This window comes from Rhea americana, unplaced genomic scaffold (assembly GCF_003343005.1).
Source record: "Rhea americana isolate MKP2758 unplaced genomic scaffold, rheAme1 scaffold_86, whole genome shotgun sequence".
Classification (NCBI taxonomy): domain Eukaryota; kingdom Metazoa; phylum Chordata; class Aves; order Rheiformes; family Rheidae; genus Rhea; species Rhea americana.
In genome coordinates, this window is record NW_028187044.1 from 1,934,650 (window position 1) to 1,954,336 (window position 19,687).

A 19,687-nucleotide genomic window follows, 5' to 3' on the forward strand; every position below is an offset into this window, starting at 1 on the left:
AACATGGTCCACAGCAGTCTCAGCACTTACCCTTGCAGCCAACTGCCACAATTAAGACATTAGGTTCTCAAGTATGGGTGATTCCCTCCCTCAAAAGAAACTCTAGTGAGCTTGGTTATTCCAGATAGGAGGGCTGAGCTACATAGGCGAAACAGCTGGCACTACACCTCCGGGATGAAACTGCCAAACAGTTCTGGTACCCCAGTGGTCTGCTCATCATTTCTTTCAGGAGCTTATCTTCAACAGCCTGCTGCCCACAACTCTGCACACACATCTTGAATTACTGACAGCTGCATGCCAACACAGCATGCATTTTAACTCTAGAATCATTACACTAACTCAGCACCAAGCAATAGTCAATTAATTAAACTGGAAAGAATGCTGTTCAAATGTATTGTTTTTGTTGCTGATGCTCAAGAGAACAGTGACAATTACTGACTTCCTACCACTTGTTGTCATTAAGAAAGTAAACATGCAATAGAGAGATCCCCACTCACCCCATCCCACAGAGCTGCCAAAGGGATTTAGTCCCAAATAATTTGTTAGGTCATTTTAGAAAGCCAAACACAAGACTCTTCTAGACAGAAAAGCAATTTTGACAGGAGGTCAGGAGGGTACTTGTATTTCCCAACTCTTAACAAAAAACTAATAGGAAGACTATCAATTTATTTCTTAGAGTAATTACTCTTAGCCAACTCCGATAAAAGAGAACATCTTGTTTCAACTACCTATTTCTTTTTTAAACAGCTCCCCATACCAGTACCACTTGCCCTTGGCCATTTTTGAACCAGCTATGACTAGGTAAGGAGAGAATGCTGACATTCTCAAATAGAGGACAGCTCCAAGTGACCCTCAGGATCAAGAAAAGCCAGCCCAAATTCACCCCAATACCAGAACACTCTGGATTTGGCAGTRCATACTAGAATCTGGAGTTACACGCAGTATTTTTGGATGCTACATCCCAAGCTGGCATTCCAGAAGTCTGAAGTAAATGCAGCATTCATTTCAATTCAAAATAGCTTCCCAAGTTACAGGATGCTTTAAATATAGCATGAGAGTCCCACAGAGGCCTCTCAAGAGAGTACACACCACCCTAACCAGGTAGAAGTACAACAGTGTCTTAGTTACATTTCATGCCACATAAAGACTAATTGTGACTAACGCTGTCTTTATACTTAAGAGTCATAGCTTGTTCAAACTAAGTGAGCACCCCTGAGCCAGTTAGCTTTAATGAGAATATGGGTTTATGCCTATATTAACAAATATGGCTAACCAAGTGCAACAAGTGAGGGAGCTGGTATTTGGACTATGAAAAAGGGTGCCAGCATATGAAAGGCAAAATTCTTCCTACTCCTCAGCTGCCATTGCTACAAACCAGGTCTATTTGGAAGGATTTTGGACAAAGGTTAAAACCTCTTTATTCACAGGGCCCAGGCACTGAACATCTGTGGCGCAGATGACCCCAATACTAGAAGGGAGGTGCATAAGGTAACTCTGCCTTTGCCAGGGGATTTGTACACCTTTAAGAYGTTTGATCCATTACATCTTCCTAAATGGATGGCAAGATCTCATTGACTTTCTGGAAAAATGGCTGCTAGCCACAGTTAATGGAAAAAAAAAAAAAGGGGGGGAACCTTTTAAGAAGCATGTTAAAGATGTCATGGGATACCATTACTAGGCTGGTAAATAATTATTTTCAAGGTACTCAGTTCCAGAAAAACAGAGTGCTTACATACAAAGTTAGTGGGTGAAAAATATGGTCTTTCTTTCCCCCCCATAAAAAACCAAATAACCGAGAAACTAGATGTTTTTGCTCTGTAAAGTCTCTCAGAAGAGCACAGAAATAGCTTTGCATTTTTGGGAAAAACTATACTTTTCATAGACCTGAAAAAGGAATTTTTTAGGACTGTTTCAAAAGGATTCCTAACAGTAGAATGGACTAAGCAGCAGGGCCAGTATCAGGCAGATGGCCCACATGATCAAGCTTTTATTTCACTTGGGCCCTTAAGTTATGATAGCAGTTAAGTAGAATACATTTTTTCCTCATCACCTATAAGGTACGTTTTGATGGGTACCATTTATTTGCTTATAAATATACCATTTTAGGTAAATTATAAGTCCAACACAATGCGACTAAACAGCATACCTACTGACATCCTTGCCCTCACTTTGCACAGGCAGTAATTCAATTCCTTATGAAGTGCCGTTTATTAGATATTGTCATATACTCGATAAAATTAGGGATTTAGGAATGTAAACAATTGTAAAAAGCCTCTTCTCAAATTTCACTCTCAAGTAAACTTAAGATTTTACTTATAGYTGCAGGAGAAACAGCCCTTTCATATATTCTTTTTAAGTACAGGTCATTCTTTTTCAAATAGCAGTAATTTCAGAGCATATCATAAATGGCATTTCAAAATGCTGTTTTAAATTTCTTTCTTCAAGATTTGCAAGTATCAACTTTTAATATATTCAGCAAATTCGTCCTCCTTCCTCTCCTCTTCCTCATGCTTTTTAAATGGAAATCAACAATTTACTCGCTCACTGGGTATCCAATTCTTACTATAACACACCCAGTTAACAAAAAGGAGCAATATGTCATATTATACTGGATGCTATTTAATGGTTTATTATGCATTAGATGGTGGTGGTGGCATCTCAGGTCCCYACATACAGAAACTTCTAGCTGAATAGTGAATGTTACACAAAAAACAAGTCAACTACATCAAAGTAGGCTTGAGCAAGCTGAGCATACAGTGCTATGTCATAAAGCTCATTGCATTTAACAYGCTATTCCGGTATTTTGAGTGCTACTGCAAGCCTTTTTTTTTTTTTTTGATAGTCACACATTCTATATCTATAAAATGTATTTTTTACACCACTGAGTGAAATTAGACAACAGGAGTAACCAGATGAGAACTGCTGCTGCTAGAACAGACAGTTAATGCTAACGTTTTTGCAGAATTGATTTCATTCTTTGTGTTCCACTGGCTGAAGAACATTCTACAATAATGTACTCAGAACAGAGTAAATAACAAGGTTATCTGCTGTGTCATGGAAGACTGCCATTCACTGAATTCAGACACTAGACACTATAATGAAAAGCACTAAATGGAAGTAAGTTTAGTTGCACATTTTCATTACAAAATGTTAACAGTTCAGCAGCTTAAAATTCATAACTTAATGGCTACCTCTTGCTACATTTACTGGTTCTAAAGGAGCTTCAAAATTACTAGAAGTGAAGTAAGCTTGAGGGCTTCCTGAAATAYTGCATCAACTGTATTCTCTGCTAAATCTAGGTCAAAGAGCTGAGAAATTTATCTGACCAGAATATCCAGTTGACAAAGAACATTGTTAAATGTTAAAATAAGGGGGGAAAAAAGAACAAAARAATACAATAATAAGCTGTGTGAACTTTTCAGAATGTCTTCCTCAAGGTATGGGGTGGGGGCTCCTAACTTATATCATGATTATTCAACCACAGTATATGAAAAACAGTTTTCTGGTTTTGTATAATACCACCTATTATCAACACTAACTGCTCTGTATTACAAAAAATCAGGCATTTGTTGAAACCAAACCTTCTCCGGAAGCGTTAGCAGCTTAGCCGAAATATCCATTAGGATCACTCCTCAGATCTGACATAGCATTTTTGGTCAAGACAAGAAACGCTGTCTACCTTAGAACAACTAACACCCCACTTGTTAAAGTACACAGACAGCTAAGTTATTTAAGCCTCTGCTCTGCTTTATTCAGAGAAAGGACTTGGCCCTATATCCAGAAGTGTTCCATCTCCAGACTTTAGAATCTTTCTCTGGCCAAATAAATATTACATAAACGGAAAACAACTACAGCATTTGCTTGCTCCCTCATCTATCCAACRCATGCCACTCATGTTTGATGAGATGCAACCATATCATGCAAATGTCCTATTTACTGTATTATYGCTTGTAATGTAGATCTTGACAACTGAGACACCTCAGATAAACAGCATCAAACCAGGAGTTTTAGAAATCACTTGTAGGGTTGAGTCTCACACAAATGCAATCATTTCTGCTAACTGTGGCTGTCAACAGACTGGAATTGGATTGCAAATTAGCTTGAAAGCAAAAATACCATCTGAAGATACTAGCGCTCTTCCATGATAATGACACACCCATAGAATACAATAAATAAATGCATGTAGTAAGATTTTGAATGCTATGACTTTGATTGGGATGACTGTTGCTCAAGAAACAATTTAGAAGTTAAGCAGATTATCACAAAGGAATGCTGACACCAACAGAATAGTTATTTTTTCCACACACAGACAGCAATGTTTCGGAGCGTTCTTAAAAGTTGCCCTGGAAATGTTTCGTTTCCTTTTTACAAGAAACTATTTTGAGCTCAACTGCAGGAGAGTGGAAGAATTTAAAATTGCCTATGGATAAGAATTCAGTAAAGAGGGTCACTGTGTTAAAGTCCAATGGCTCATGCCGTCTCTCAGAAGTTGACTCAAAGACATTTGCATTTTGGTGGAAAAATAAAACACCTCTACTCATCAGTAGTTAAAAGAGAAGGGTTTCACAAGACATGAGACTTTCCTATCAAGTTGGTATAATACCACCTATTATCAACACTAATCTATGGCTTTTAGGATTGTGAAGGACTTCACATTTAGASAGGAAACAAAACCTTTTCTCTCGAAGTTAAGAGCTTTATCACAACAGCTGCTCAGACGCATCAGAGACAGATGCTTAACAGGTGATGTGGAATCAGTTTCAAACAAACCTGTTAAATGTCTTTAGTTCAGCCAACACAGGTATACTTCCATCTGATGACAATTTATGTACAGCTAGAACTAGCCAGCTGTTCAAGTAACAGTGGCAGGGTGCATGGTGCTTGACTCCCTGCATTCAAGAATAAGAAAAAAAAAAAGCCAAAAGGGACTCCCCTTTCAACCACCACTTTCCTGTTGTAAGGCACTGAAAGCCCACATGCAATAAAGTACCCAGAAGTACAGGATGAATATTCTCACATAGCTCCCCTGAGGGGAGCACGGTCACAGAAAGAGGAGGACACCTGTATAGTTAGGAGTGAAGGAGGGACAGGAAGTAACTAAGAAAACAGGCTAGTAAAAGGCGAGAGCTCAACAAATATGAAAAAAAACTTCCTGTTCCTTCAGCAACATGGATTACCAATACTGGAATAGCTCTTCTGTAAAAGCTCTTTCAGGTTACTTGCACCAGAGCAACTACACAGATCAGCTAAAAATGTCATTTATTTTTCTATTAGCGGTCAGAATTTCCCCTCTTTGCACTGCCATTCTTGTCAGATTTCAACTTCTTACTTACTAAAGTAAAGCCAAAAAATAGTTTTATAATATCTTCTTGTTGTTGTTGTTCATTTGTTTAAATAGCATCTCCTTTAGCTTCAGGTTCTGGCTTTTGATATGGCACCCAGGCAACATTTTTCTTAGAAAAAAAAAAATCTTCTTTATTAGGACACATAGAACTGACTGGATAACCCACTTGAATATATCAGTCATGAGTGACTGCACTGTTCAGGACAATATTTTAGCTATCTCAGACAATAACAACACCTACATGCCTTTCATTTTATTGCACCACTTCAAGTCAGCTTGTCTCAGTAGAAGAGTTTACTGTTCTGTGATCATCATTCACAAGTATACGGAGACTCTGTCATTGCATCCATCTGCATACAATTACACCATCTTAAGTAACATGGCAATACAGCACTTAAATGATTAACCATGCCTAATATCCTTCTTAGACAGGATTAGGTCTGTAAAATTAATTAATTCTGCTTGCTTTCAGGCAGTCTATGCAGGCAGTAGAAGAAAATAAACTGCTTTCCTGCCTACATCAATTTGGAAAGAAAAGATTTATGCATACAATTAGGCCATGGTGATGGTTCTTAGCAGTGCCAATAACCTGCAACTCTCAGTCATTTCAGTAAGACTGACAGATGCTCAGCTTCACTGAGAGTCAGTCACTACTGTTCTCTTACCTCTCGTACTTGCTCATGACAAATGAATCCTAGAKGGCAGGAAGGTCTGTAGGGTGTGAAAACTATTTTTAAAATACAGTCTTTCCAGATTATTTTCTAAAGAAAAGTTTGTTCCATTGTTAAAGGAGTATGAAGCTGCAGGGTGACACTAGCTCTTATGTAGCTGTTTCTCTCCCTTCTCTTCCCCTCCCACTACTAAAAGCAGACAGGCACTTATTTTTAGATAGAGAACACAGTGGAACACTAAGCACAATGTTCCTCTTCAGGGGGGACACAAAACTGTCCTCACCTGTCACCCACCTGACCAACTGGTACCCATGTTTTACGCTGTTAATTATTCAGCAGTGATATGATCACCTGGACCTCCCAAAAGGAAAGAAAAGACAGCACCTAAGAAGGCATTTTTAAAAATGCCTTTAAATCTAAACTGTTGTAACACATAGCTCTGAGAAAGAGTAATTCCCTTTCTTGCTCACTGTTTTAAGAGGAAGAGTTTTTTCCTGGACAGAAATATGAGCAAATCCTCAATCTTGCATTGTGCTTTTGTAAGCAGGCCTCAGAGACCTTCAGTTTTCTCCCCTGCTTCCCAGGTGGAAAAGCAGGGGCAGCACGGGAACCGTCAGGGGCTGGCTGACAGAGTGCGGATCCCCAGAGCTTCAGGCCACAGCTCTATTCCCTAAGCCCAGGGTGCCCACTTTACGTCCAGCTGTGGCCTGGCTTAATACTAGTAACAATCCTAGCTTTCCCTTGCAGAAAGGCCCTTGAAAACATGCTGAGGTAGGACTATAGACGGAATGAACAATCCTGGTATGGCAGACGCTGTCATCTTTCGTAGGAGGCCAGAGGCCACTCTGCCACTGTATGATTTGCAGCATAACAGAAGAGCATAGTCTCCACCAAACAGGGTGAATCCTTCTGTTCTCAGTGGCACCCCATACTAACCTTACTGCTTGGGAGCTGTTAAGAGTATAAATGTGCCCATAGGTAAACCCTAACTGCCTGTGTGGAGGAAAACCAAACACGAGGAGGCAAAAAGATCATGCCACATCTGGTATTAAAAGCAACTCTGTGGTCCTTTCAGTTGAAAGGACCACAATTTAGGCACTACTCTCTTGCACATCGGAAGCCTGGTCCCATCTCAGCGCAGCTGTGGATCAAAATCAGTTCATAGATGTGTATGACACCTGCTGGCTGCATGCTCTTCCCAAGAAAAGGATCTTTGTTACAGTCATTTTATACTCTCAAGACATTCTTGAGAAAAAAGCAACTATGTGCAGTCTTCCCTTCTCCTCTTGTTAAGACTGCAATTATGGCTGAGTTCACAGCTCACCTCACTTGTCTGCTGATAATGGGAATCTCTCATAGTTTTATTTATTCGAAAGATGCTAAAGCAAAAATAGACTTTATTAGAACATGATCATCAAAAGCCATACACTAAACTCTTAAAATTAAAACCTTTATGAACAGCAGGCATTCCTATTCCAGCTTTCCCTTCTCTTCTCCCCAAAACACAGTATGTTCATTTCTGCATGTCTACTTTTTCCATAAAGCAGGCTTCCAAGTCCAATTCCATTTCTAAAGCAACATYCACAATTAAAAATGGGGCCTCACTGGGGAAGATTTCAAAGCATTTAACTGACACTTCTGACACTTCTACTGCCAGGAATGCAGCCAGCTGTGCAAAAGGGTAATTCTTCCATGCCTCTGGGAATCCAGCCATCACAGAGATTTACTCCAGCTCATCACATGCCCTCACAGCCCCAAGAGAATCATACAACCTTTGGGCAAAGTGAGTCTCCCTTAAGAGATCACGATCTAAGACCAGGGGTTCTTTGGGAAACAACTGGCTTTTCATTTTGACTGTGTCATATACAGTGCAAGTGTCACAAGTCAGTCTTTGACAGGTGGCCTCTAGGTATGATTGAATCACTTTTTTAAAAAAAAACCTCAACTCTTCACAGAGCAGGATGCTAAAATGTCATGAGTAGGCCTACAGGAATACACAGGCATCTCTCCATCCTTACCTTCAGTGGGATAAGGAAAGAAATATCAGAACTATTAACCATGCTAAAATTAGTATAAGCTTATGAAAGTGAATTTTTGTGAGCAGTCACTTTTTGTAACACTGACAGAACATCCTTCTTTGTCATTCCTATAGCACAAAGAACTCTTCTGCAAAAGGGATTATGAAGAAGTCCTCTCATCATCACAGGAACAGTAACACAAATACAGCTCTCTATGGAGAATGGAATATTGTATGTAAGAATAACGGAGAGCAAATAAGGCAGAGCTTTATGGTTTGAATGTGAAATAGGATAGTTAAGATTTCATAAGCTTGCCGATGTCTTTGATTCATGACTGTTGCAGGGATAGCAATTTGACATCCATACTTTAACTGACTGTATTTTTTTGTTAAGAAAAGTTTTCAAAGTAACATTGATTTTTTTTTGCAGTGCATCAGACTTTTTATTTGAAATCTACTTATTTATCTGATTAAATCATTCCAGTATTCCTTTTAAAGACTTACGTAAGTAATCTCTCTCGTCACTGCTCTGCAAACTGATAAGCCTTATGCAGGTCATTTGTGGAGCAACCAGGACATGTCTAAAAGATCTGAACATTTTGAAATAAACTTGTGACTGCCAAAAAAGTAGGCAGGAGCTGCTGAGAGATACTGGAAAGCAGAGTTTCCAAGTCAAAAGTTACACAGACCTATCTAGTTTTGTAAGAGCAATGCAAGGACGGTAAACTTTTGCATTTGAGGACTATTCAGCATTAAAAGCTTTCAGTGAACAAAATTCAGGTAATAACAGCACTCCACTGAAACACCTTAAGATACTGCTCTGATAGAGGGGAAAAAAAGATGGCTATGAAAAAAAAGGACTATAATCAACAGATGCATTGGGTAATTAATTATTAAATCAAACACTGCTCATCAGCTACAAATGGAAGCCTTCTGCATAATTTAAGACAGTATTTTCAGCACTATTGAGTCTTCTGCTTGACACGTCGAYTTTCTCCCAATTGTTGTACCTCCCTGACCCAAAAAAGGGAGAAATACATCCCTATCTTTGTCCTATATACAGACTTCACATTTAGAAGCAGCTATATACTTATTTTCTGGAAATAGAATTTTACATTGCTATTTGTAATTCTTCTATTCCCTTCCCCCAAAAGTCTGTACAGACAGCAACAGAGAGACCCTTGCCAGCAGAAAAGGTACAACACTATACAAAGCAGAACTGGAAGCTCATTTAAGACAGGCCGTATCATCATTTTTAAAAATACACAATCCARCCAAACATACTTCTCTGTGGCATCATCAGTGACAGGCTGTGCCTTGAACTGGTAATTTTAACATCTATATTACATTCTTTTTATTCAGTCCTAGCTGCAGAGACTCTCCCTTTTGCTTGGCCAGACCACAGTGTACATACAGTTAGCTCACTGCTATTCTCCCACCTATACAAACTTGATGAAGCTTTCTGTTCACTTACTCTGGAGATGGTCAAGGGCATGTTGAAGTCCTTGCCGCCTTGCAGTCGGAAACCCCATGGTCCAGGTCCATTCAGAGTCACGCTGTAAGCCATTCTGTACCTCTTTCACTAGCTGATGACAAAGCACTGCAGAACAGAAGGATGGGGTAAACAGAGAAAGTGTGAAAAAAAAACAGAATGAGAAGAGGGAAGGGCTTGCTATAAGGAAAGTATATTCTCTTCCTGCCTTGCCTGTTCAGTCGTGCTAGGATACCACCTAAGAATAGATGGAAGCTATAATGCAGATGCTGATATCCCAGCTGAGTAGGGCCCATAAAAGGTTTGTAACCAGACACCTACTATGCAAAGACTTCATGACTCAGAGGTCTAAYATAGCCCCCAGGGACGGGGACAGATCTTTCTAGGCTTCCCAAGCCCCCCTTCATGTTCACTTACATTATGGAGATGGACAAAATATATTTTGGGGAAAAAAAAAAACATGTTAAAACCCCAAACATTCAGATCTTATTACAAACCTGTTAACAACTACAAAGCCATTACTAAGCTAATTTCAGAATATATATTTATTACACAGTGATCTATAATGTACTACAAATAAGTGCTTTCTATGTAGATCTTTCCATTCATTACAGGAGAGGCAAAAAAAAGTGTTTAGCTTGCTTTGCATTGGTCTGTTAAATTGAAAACCCTGCACTATATGCATTTACCATCACAAAAAAAAAAATCCATACACTTGTGGCTCTTTGTTACATAGCGTTTACTTTCTCAAGGGAAACATAAAATTTATTCTCTTGGAATGCAGCTAGAAGTATTACCAGTTATTTCTAARTAGCACGTAATTTCTGTGGCAAAGCTTAGTTACATCACATATCTGTTAGATATAATTTTGATACAAGTCTCTTAAACGACAGTTAAGCAGAAGGCTAAGATGACAAATAGCTAGCTACTTTTCTTCCTTATTTATTCCTGAAATATTTGATAGTTTCTATTGCACTTGTATTAGATGTTCCATAAAACTTCACAGCCCAAGTTTGGCAATGCTGAATAGCAGTTCTTCCTTAGAATGGGAAAAACTAAAATATGGAGAACAAGKGTGTGGGTGTGTGTAGGGGGGGTGTTGGCACAGCTATGAATATAAATGAACAGTTTCTGCTCTCATGATAAAGTTATAAACATTAAATAATGCTCCCTTCTTCCAAGTTGTTAATATGTACGGCACCTCCAGAACCACTCTACTGTTTTTCTCTGTAGCACTCCAGTTTTTATGCTCGTATCACACAAAGTAATTCCTCTTATATTAAGGTGAAAAACAAGCATAGGCTCCCCTCTGATTAGCAAAAAAGACGATCAAAACCACATCATGCCCTGGAGTCCAGTGCCTCAGCTGGAATGTGGACATGAAGTCTTCTCTGCTCACACACCTTAAATCCTAAGGTGCATGGGCTTGTGTCTTAAGTGTCACAGAGAAACTGATGGTGAAATTACAGAGAGCAAACACTAATAGGGTTCCAGTTTTTACCTACGGAGACTGTTGATAATTTTTCAAAATCATGAGGCAATAAAAGCTTTTGTATAGCACTTATGGCAGCAGAAGYGCCACTTATACAAAGAAATAATCATGTTCTGCATAGACTAAATGACCTAACTGTATTTTTTAAGCAGAGGTCCAAATTAAACTGCAGCAGCTCACATGGACTCAGACAGTGGAACTGGCCCAACCCAAAAGCAAAGCAAATGGCAAAATAGAGCTTGAAACAAAAATAGATTACTGCTGTCTTGCAAATGCCTCCATKATGCATCTAAATTAAAAGCATTTGTAAAATATTTCTATAGGAGACCATAATTAGTGAGGTCTGAGGATGACTTAGAGGAGGTGCTGCACTTTGAAGAGCCTTCAGGCCTGCCCAGTTTATTTAGCAGGCCTCTTCCTAAATCTAACACTGGATTTTTTTTAAAGGGCACCTGCACACATGGAAGATCAAAGGTAAACTCCCTCTGCACGATTCCTTTTCTCTTCTTGGAATTCATTGCTGTTYTCTACTGCTCTGTCTTGGCTCTGTTTCAAAGGTTCAGCAGCACACGCATGCGCACGCACRCACCCACGTGCACACAAAAAAGCAGGAGAAACAGGGCAAGTTACTGATTCACTAGTAAAGACATAATTGCAGGAAAAGAAGATTCAAAAGAGAGGCTGCATTTTTATGAATCACCAGGTGCAAGCAAGTTATGTTCCTAGATCTAAATCTTCACGTTAAAAAAAAAGAACTGTATTAGAACTTGCACACTCAGCAAGCTGAACAGAGCTAAATATTAAGAAAGAGCTGTTTAATCAGACTTYGTCCTTCTGTCTCTTTCACACGTGTAAGATGACATATGTTTATTTGTTTATGATGTCTGAAGGGGTCCATGAGATCCTTCAGGCTGCAGAGTGTGCTATGAAACTACAGTGGTAGCCTCATTAGGGGCATTACCATTTGTATAAAATGTTAAACTGAGCTCACTTGTTCCCACTCCCTTGGTTTCTCTCTGCATCCACTTGAAATTTTGGCACTGCTCAACACTTTTTTAAAAGAGTGYGAGAATACCATTGTCCTGGCCAATACTCTGCTTCAACACCAGACAAGCTAACACCCGCAGCTCTTACTTATGCCCACCTTATCACTACCAAAATTCTCATTTTCTAGGCCTTTGAAGTCCATTCCCTCCTGTGCAGGTTTCCCTTTTGGCTTTGTGCTGCTTCACATCTCTCCTGTCACAATTCATTTCCCATCTATCCTCTTCCAAGTAAGTGCTGTGCCTAATAATGGAGAACTCTTAACAGTAGCGAAGTTCACACTGCACTCACAGATCTGTTTGCAGGGGGTACTCAGCACAGGTCCCCCCTGCCTTCTGCAGACTCCTGCAACAGGCAGTCTCTCGAGCAGAGAGCTGGTGATGCAAGATTCACCCAGAAGACCTGCTCTGTTTTCAAAGGTACAGATCAGAGACACAGTGCTCTTTAAAAAGCCAGCATCAAATCTCCAGCACGTGCAGAGGGAACTGAATTGTTGCAGCAGGTACAGTGCCATCATAGCTACCAACACAAAACCCTCCAAAACTTTCTAGAAAAGCCAAAGGTGAAGTAAACTGTGTTTACATACAATCCTCCTGTTTGTAGAAATTAGTGATRTTTAAATTAGGTTTTAGTTGCTTCATACTTCTTAGCATAACAAAATACTGTTCCAAAAATCTTTTTTTGTTTGCTCAAACAATAGCATTTGATTTTTCTTGGGGTGGCTTCCTTCCTACATTTTCCAGCTTAGTCAAAATCAGTGACGCACTTGTAGTTCCCTCCCTTCAGACAGAAGCTCTGCTGAGTCAGGTCAGTGGCGTAAGAAGTAACATTTGAAGAAAAACAAATTCCAAGACCAGGGTGACATTTTCTCTTCAGGTATCAAAATGAAGGATTGTCCAGAGTTCATAAGGTCCCCCAGACCTGTCCCTGGCTGACTGATGGGAACAGTTGTGAGGAAGCTGGACGGCTCCTGGGCATAACGGGCTCCAGCCGCCGGCAGGCTCCACAGGCAGAGATCACTGCCACCTCCAGCGAATGGCTTGGAGCCACAGCAGAGTCGTGCTTCCACAACTACGTCAGAAACACTATGCAAGAGGAAACAATTCACATATGCTAGGAGACCATGTTGTCGTATTATAGTGAAACCACCTCAGGAAAGCTACAACTGCATGCTTGGGAGTGCATAGCCATTAAGTGAATGAAATAAAAACCACTAGAGTCAATGCTAAATTAAGATGGAGGACACAAGCCATGGAAATTCCAGTTGTTCAAGTTGCTACCACTTCGTTAGGCTGACCACATTACTCATCAGCTATATTTTAGCTGCAGTGCTAGGTGTACTTCTAGGAGAGCCTGTTACTTTTACCGCAGYAAAAAAAAGCTGTATCATTTGTACAACTGAGCATTTCAGAGGTAGATTACTTGAGAGTTTATTTGACTTCGGTCTGCAAAAGACCATACCTCTTTGGCACATATTTGCAAAGTCACGACTTCCATAATATTTTCCTTTTGATAAACAAAGGACATAATCTTTCGAGGGAGTAAGCTATTATTTCTTTTTGATTAAAAGATCTTCAATAAACTGGATATAAATCCCTTAAAAAAAAAAAAAGATAAAACACCAGCATTCTGCCTCAGTTTCCCTCATCGCTGCCTCCCTGCTATTCCCTGTGTAGCAGCAGTACAAAAAGGCATCATTCAGTTTTAGAAAAAAATGTCTGTTTTGTCACATGTATTCCTACACAGCACCCACTAAGATTATTTGCACTCTTCCAGAAGAAGAAGAAGGCAAGGGGGATACATTGGGAGTATGTCTAAAGAAGCTACCCCAGATACAGACACATACAAACGAAGAAAAACTCACATTCTGAACCAGACGGCTAGTATATGCAGTCCTAGATTACTCCAAATTTTCAGATTAACTCAACATTAATTTTATTCCACATGGAATAACAGGGGTACAATAGCTATATTTGGGGACTGATCTTCATAGCCATTTGTGGAACAGAAGAGCATGTATTTACTATATATGGGCTAATCGGTACTAAAGAATTTGAATCGGAGCCACTRGAGAGGCAAAAGCCTTTTAGCTCAGAATTCATATCCTTGCCAATGTCACACTGAATACAAAAATAACTACCAAGAGCAAGTATTTTTCCCAGTAGAATTTTAATACTGCTTCCACAACAAGACTATTCTACAGGGCAATAGAGCTCAATTCCATCTCCTTTCCTTCACTGCTGAGCTCTGGACTAAGTCCAATTAATCCTTCTTGTACTTCCTCATACACRTTGTTTCACCCACCATTTAATTGCCACCCTTCAATTCTTACAGAACTTCATACTCCTGAATTCCTCTTAGATGATTCTTTGTCAAGTTGACCTAAGTCCTGTACTTTACTCTTTCTGTAGGAACTACATTTTCTATCACCTTTGGCTTCACCAATTTCTGCTTCGTTGTTATCCTTCCAGTAATGCAGTTTGAYGGTCCCAACAGAACACAGGATTCCTGGAGTAATATAACGATGGAATACTATTCCCTCCTGCCCACAAGCGATACGATGTCTTCAGAAATGCAGCTCAGTTTTCAGTTTGTCTGTTTGCTGCTGCTAATATCACCTTACAGACTTGCATCAAATTTGTTTTCTCTCACCTCCAGATCCTTCACCAATACTACCTTCACCATTACAAAAGATTCACATTTTAGACTTTTTTTCCTGATAACTAGTTTTTTTTTTTCCTGCCACAATCCTCCTTTTATTATTGTAAGTGACAGGTAGACTCTAGTGTAGCTAACTTACACCTTTAGAAGACTCGAAAGACTTTGGTAACTATGCTACACTGAAAGCCATACCTACAGAGAGACAGGCTCCTGCAGGAAGGGAAAAGGTAGTCACACTTCTTCCTTCCTGTATTACAAAAAGACTTAAGTGTATGTTACTGAGTTCTCACGTTACTAAGGTCTCAGTTATTGTTTTTAAAGATTTCCACTATGGCATTTAACACTTTTGTGGCACCTACCTTTCCAAGAGATTTTATAYGTAGATATAGATATTCAGAGACATATTTTAAGATAGAGAACCCAAAACATCCATTATTTAGGTAACACTGTCATCTCTCCTTTACATAAGCTAGCTATAGCAGTTAGGTTATCAGCTTTAGGTCACCAAATGAGTCAACTGGAGAGACTGKATTAAAATGCACGGCTCAGTTTCTAAAGCAGGTGGCTGCATTTAAAACAGAAACAGAAGGCTGCAAAATGCTTTGCCATTTTTGTCTTTATGCTTTCCCARCTCTAGTCTAAAACCAGGAATGCAACTCTGTGACTGCTTTACTTTGCATTTTGTTGCCTAAGATCCCACTGACTGTTTTGTGACCAAGYAGAAAGCCAACCAACCAACCTACCCAAGCCTACGTGATGCACGGCTGAAGAACCCACGTGCAAGCCTTGGCAAGCTGCCTCTGGCCGCACACTTGCGTGCTGCCTTGCCTCTGGCGGGCTGGCACAGYGTGCGGAACACGGCGCCGTGGCGAGACCCTGGCGTCAGCCTCGTCTTCCTGCTGCACAGCTCCTCACAGGCCGCCGTGTTCAGCGAGGCAGTGGAGCCTCCCGAGATGAGGCTCCTCACGCTCACAAGTGAGCAGGACCCAGGATTAACCTGCGCAATTCCCACAAGTTAGACTGCTGCCACATGACTCACCTACCAGTCTCTGCCCTTATGGARAAGGCTTTACTAGGAAACGCTTTCCACTAGGGGAGCTGCCAACTCCCCGGCTAAAGGCAGCACGCGGCTCCCCTTCTACAGTCTTCATTTGCAAGCAGCACTTGGACCGTGACTGGCTTCGGCTGGAAAAGAAACTACGCTGCCCGCGCCGCGCCCCCCGCCGCGGCTTCGCCGTTCCTCGGAGCCGGGGCTCGGCGGCGGCTCCGAGCTGCGCCGCGCCGCGCCGAGCGGCAGAGCCCGGCGGCACCGCGGCGCTCCGCCTCCCGGGCCGGGGAGCCGCCGCCGGCAGGAAGGCGATAAGACAGCGCCCCCGCCGGGCGCCGCGGACAGCGGAGGCGAGGCCGCCCCGGCCGGGGCGGGGCCTCGCGGGGGACCGTTAGCCGTTACCTGCTGCGCGCGCCCAACCGCTCCCAAACACCCGCTCGTGAATTCAAACTTCACTTGTTTGCTTGCGGTCCCCAGGGTCGGCGCGCGACGTCCCGGCGGCAGGTGCCGGCGCCGCGGGGCAGCGAGGGGCGGGGCCTGCCGCGGGGGGCGGGGCCTGCCGCGGGGGGCGGGGCCTGGCCGAACCTTCTGGAAAGCGGCGCGGGTGGCGGGACGGGCGCTTGGTGGTGGAGCTGAGGTACCCGTCTGGGGCGCGCCTGGCTCCCAGCCTGTGAGGAGATGTGTGAGGGCGGCAGGTATCAGAGTTTGGTCCAGACGCAGCAAGGCACTTTAAGTGTGTGCTTTAGTGCGTCGCTAGTTAGGAGCCTGTGGGTGGCCCTGGTGCCTTTTACTTGCSACAGGAAACAGTGTGAAACCTTCTGTTTCCCATGCTGGGAGGAGGTAGTCGCATATACATACATTTTTTTCCTACGTTCCATGGGTCTTACTCATAGCTCTGAAGAGCTTCAAGTTTTCTTGGTGTAAGATGTTATAAAAATAAGCATAATTTTTTATGCATATGCACATACATGCAATTACATGTTACATACATGTAAACAGCTTTACAATCTTGTGTTGGCAGAATAGGAGAAAAAGACATAAAAAAGTGCAGATTTGCTTAAGAAGGGATGTGTGGAAACATGAGTGAGTGAGGCCACCTCCCTCTSACCTCCTGGTGCTTCTCCCCATTACACCACTTGATGGTGTAAGGTATGAGACAATTTTCAGAAAAAAGAAAATGAACAAGTTATTCACAGCCTGAACTTTGGAGAGTATTCTWATGTTTTATATTTTACCTTGGAAGAACTTCTTATGTCTGCTGATCGATGTCAAGAATCCCACTGCTACAAGCGTCCCCTCATCCAGCAGCACTAGGTGAATTTTTAAGTCATTTGCTCTTAACTGAACAAAMAGTATCTTCTAGAAAGATAGCTGTTTTCTCAGTATGATGACTGAGCTGCTGTGTTACAAGTTTGTTGGGGGCAGGGAGGAGAAATGCTGTTCCCTGAAGCCCGTTTGAGCCTGTATGATGCCCAATCTGAGCTGCATGGGGTTTCACGCAAGAGTGAAAACACACTGCAGCAGCCCCAGCTGTGCGATCTACACCTGAGACCGGAGTTGTGTTGAACTTCACTCCGCCCGAAATCATTCCCACATTCACACCTGGCAGAGAGAGGTGTAGAGACCAAGCACATTTATTTTGCTGATGCTAGCTGTTGGCTTAGGGGTTGCGCCAGAGCGGCCACGGTATTAAACCACTTGATGTTGCTGCTGCCCGTGTGTTTTGGCTCCTTCAGCACCAGGGACAGGCCCGTGCAGGGGACACTCCCMGGCCCCCCACATGCCGACCTTGCCTTGGGGCTTGAAGGGGCGGTGCCGGCAAGGTGCTGCAAAACCTTCCGCAAGCATTTTCAGAGCCACAYGATGTATGTAACTGTCAGTGTTCACAGGCATGCAAGAAACGTGGAGATAGCGTTACTTGTCCTTCCACTGGATCTCAAATGTCAATGATTACAATGCCTTTAAATGAAGGAATGCTAAAGCGCTTTACATTTCATAGAAGGGAATAAATTCAACAATGACATCGTTGAAATACAAAACAACCATTTTAAATATGTCCCCAGCATGGCTCTAGTCTACTTAAAAGAACTGCAGTTGGGATTTGGTATTTCACATCCTACGGCATCTAAAGTCCCTTTATCCCCTGTGTGTAACATGGCTAAATACTGACTATGTGACGCACAGTAAGTGGTGTCTTTTGGCCCAATACACAAAGTGCATGGATCAGGCCAGGAAATCATGATCTAAGGTATTCATGTATTTATATTTGGCCAAAGTTCATATACACATGGACTGTGGCTTAACAGTGGTAGTGATAAGATTCTGCTGACAAGTCAGGTTACATCCCCTAAAAAGGAAACATTTTGCATCTTGCGAAATGACTACGTTATTTTTTGTGAAGCATTAAGGATAAATTACTAAGAGGCAGTGCAGTTTATACAAAAAGACTGTCAGACATAAGGCAGAGGGCAAATAGAACAGATTAGTTGTAGCATGGATTATAAAAGCAAAACCCTTTTAACTGTTTGTTTAAAATTGTGAAAATAAAACAGGTAGTTGATGTGGAAGGACATTAGCATTCTAGCATGCACCAGTCACATATTAAACTTTAAATAAGATTTCAAATATTTATTGCTGAGCTAAGTTAATGACCTTGGAATAATTCTGTGAAACAGCTTCAGGATCACCATCTAGTACAGGAAGCTGAAGACTGAGAATGCCAAGCCATCCTGTGCTGACAGTCTTACTTGCTTTCCACGGAGTAGCTTAATGGTAAATTCAGCTGTGCATTTTTTTCTGTGGCTGATTCACTGTGATTTGTCTTTGACCTGTTAGTTTCAGTCCAGCCTTGGCATTTTCTTTCTTGGGGAATTTGGATAATTCTATCAAGCATTAATTCAGGCTTTTCCACAAAATTTTCTCCAGGTCTTTTGTCCCAACTTCTCATCACAATCTGATCTCTCCAACTGTTGGATTAGCTCTTCAGCCTTAGAATAGTCACAGTAGAATTGTTTTTCTTTTTAAAAAAATCTTTCACATTTTTCATAAATTTCTGCAGTAAGATTTCATCGCTGATTACCATTACCAGGCGTTTTGATAAGCTGTCTACACAATCRAGTTGTAGTAACTGTAAACTGGTGGTGCCGCCATTACTGATGGAAATTTAAAAGAAYGCCAGCTGCCCAGCACGACTGGCCTCTTCAGCTACTGAGAGTTTCCTCTCCCACCAGTGATGGTACTATGAAAATGAGTTGTAAAGTGGCTTTGCACCACTTAGTGCATCACTAAGTGTGGACCAGTTTCCTCCCAGGTAGTGCTTTCTACATCTGATCTCATGCTCTGCCTATCTGACAAGGTTAAGGTTCTGAGTACAAAAATAAACTGGTGATTTTTGGCTTTCTGAGAACCTCTACTTTGACTACAGCAGCAATACAATATTACCTTTTGTTTAGTTTCCACTAGGTAGGTCTTATTTCTTTATGGTGACTTTAATGCGATTATTCAGACAGACATGCTCACTTCTAGAAGACTGCAAATGTGAAATAATTTTGCAGTGTCATTTATCCAAACTGTATCAGCTCCAGTAAGTTAAACCTTTTTGTTTCCATACCTATTAATCCCTCAGATCCAACAGTAAGTGTTTCAATCGTTTTTAGAACAAAAATAAGGGCTTCATTTTTAGGTGATTGTGTTTATGACTTAGCACTTCTGACTCATTATTCTTTGCACGGACTATATATGGGGGCATGGGATTCACTGGTCTGTTTTTCTTTTCATTAGTGATGAATAAGCAATTTACTAGACAACTGACAGGTTTTCATTTCCCTTCTGATAAAAGACTGAAGGAATTTCTCTAAAAYGAGTAGTATAGATGCATCTAATTAACAGTCTGATTCACATGATATTACAACTTAATTR

The 19,687-nt window shown here is 41.3% G+C and overlaps 1 protein-coding gene across 14 annotated transcripts in view; it reads right to left on the minus strand.

Annotated features, from left to right (window-relative positions):
* The window catches only part of LDB3 (LIM domain binding 3), a 122,189-nt gene extending 105,998 nt beyond the window's left edge, over window positions 1-16,191 (minus strand). For 10 of the 14 annotated variants that reach the window (XM_085323701.1, XM_085323699.1, XM_085323698.1 and 7 more), the window contains exon 1: window positions 9,507-9,726. In XM_085323701.1, the coding sequence (XP_085179827.1) occupies window positions 9,507-9,599 (93 nt within the window). In that variant the 5' untranslated portion in view covers window positions 9,600-9,726. The other 4 variants (XM_085323694.1, XM_085323693.1, XM_085323692.1 and 1 more) reach the window with 4 other exon arrangements.
* Window positions 16,192-19,687: the final 3,496 nt, after the last annotated feature.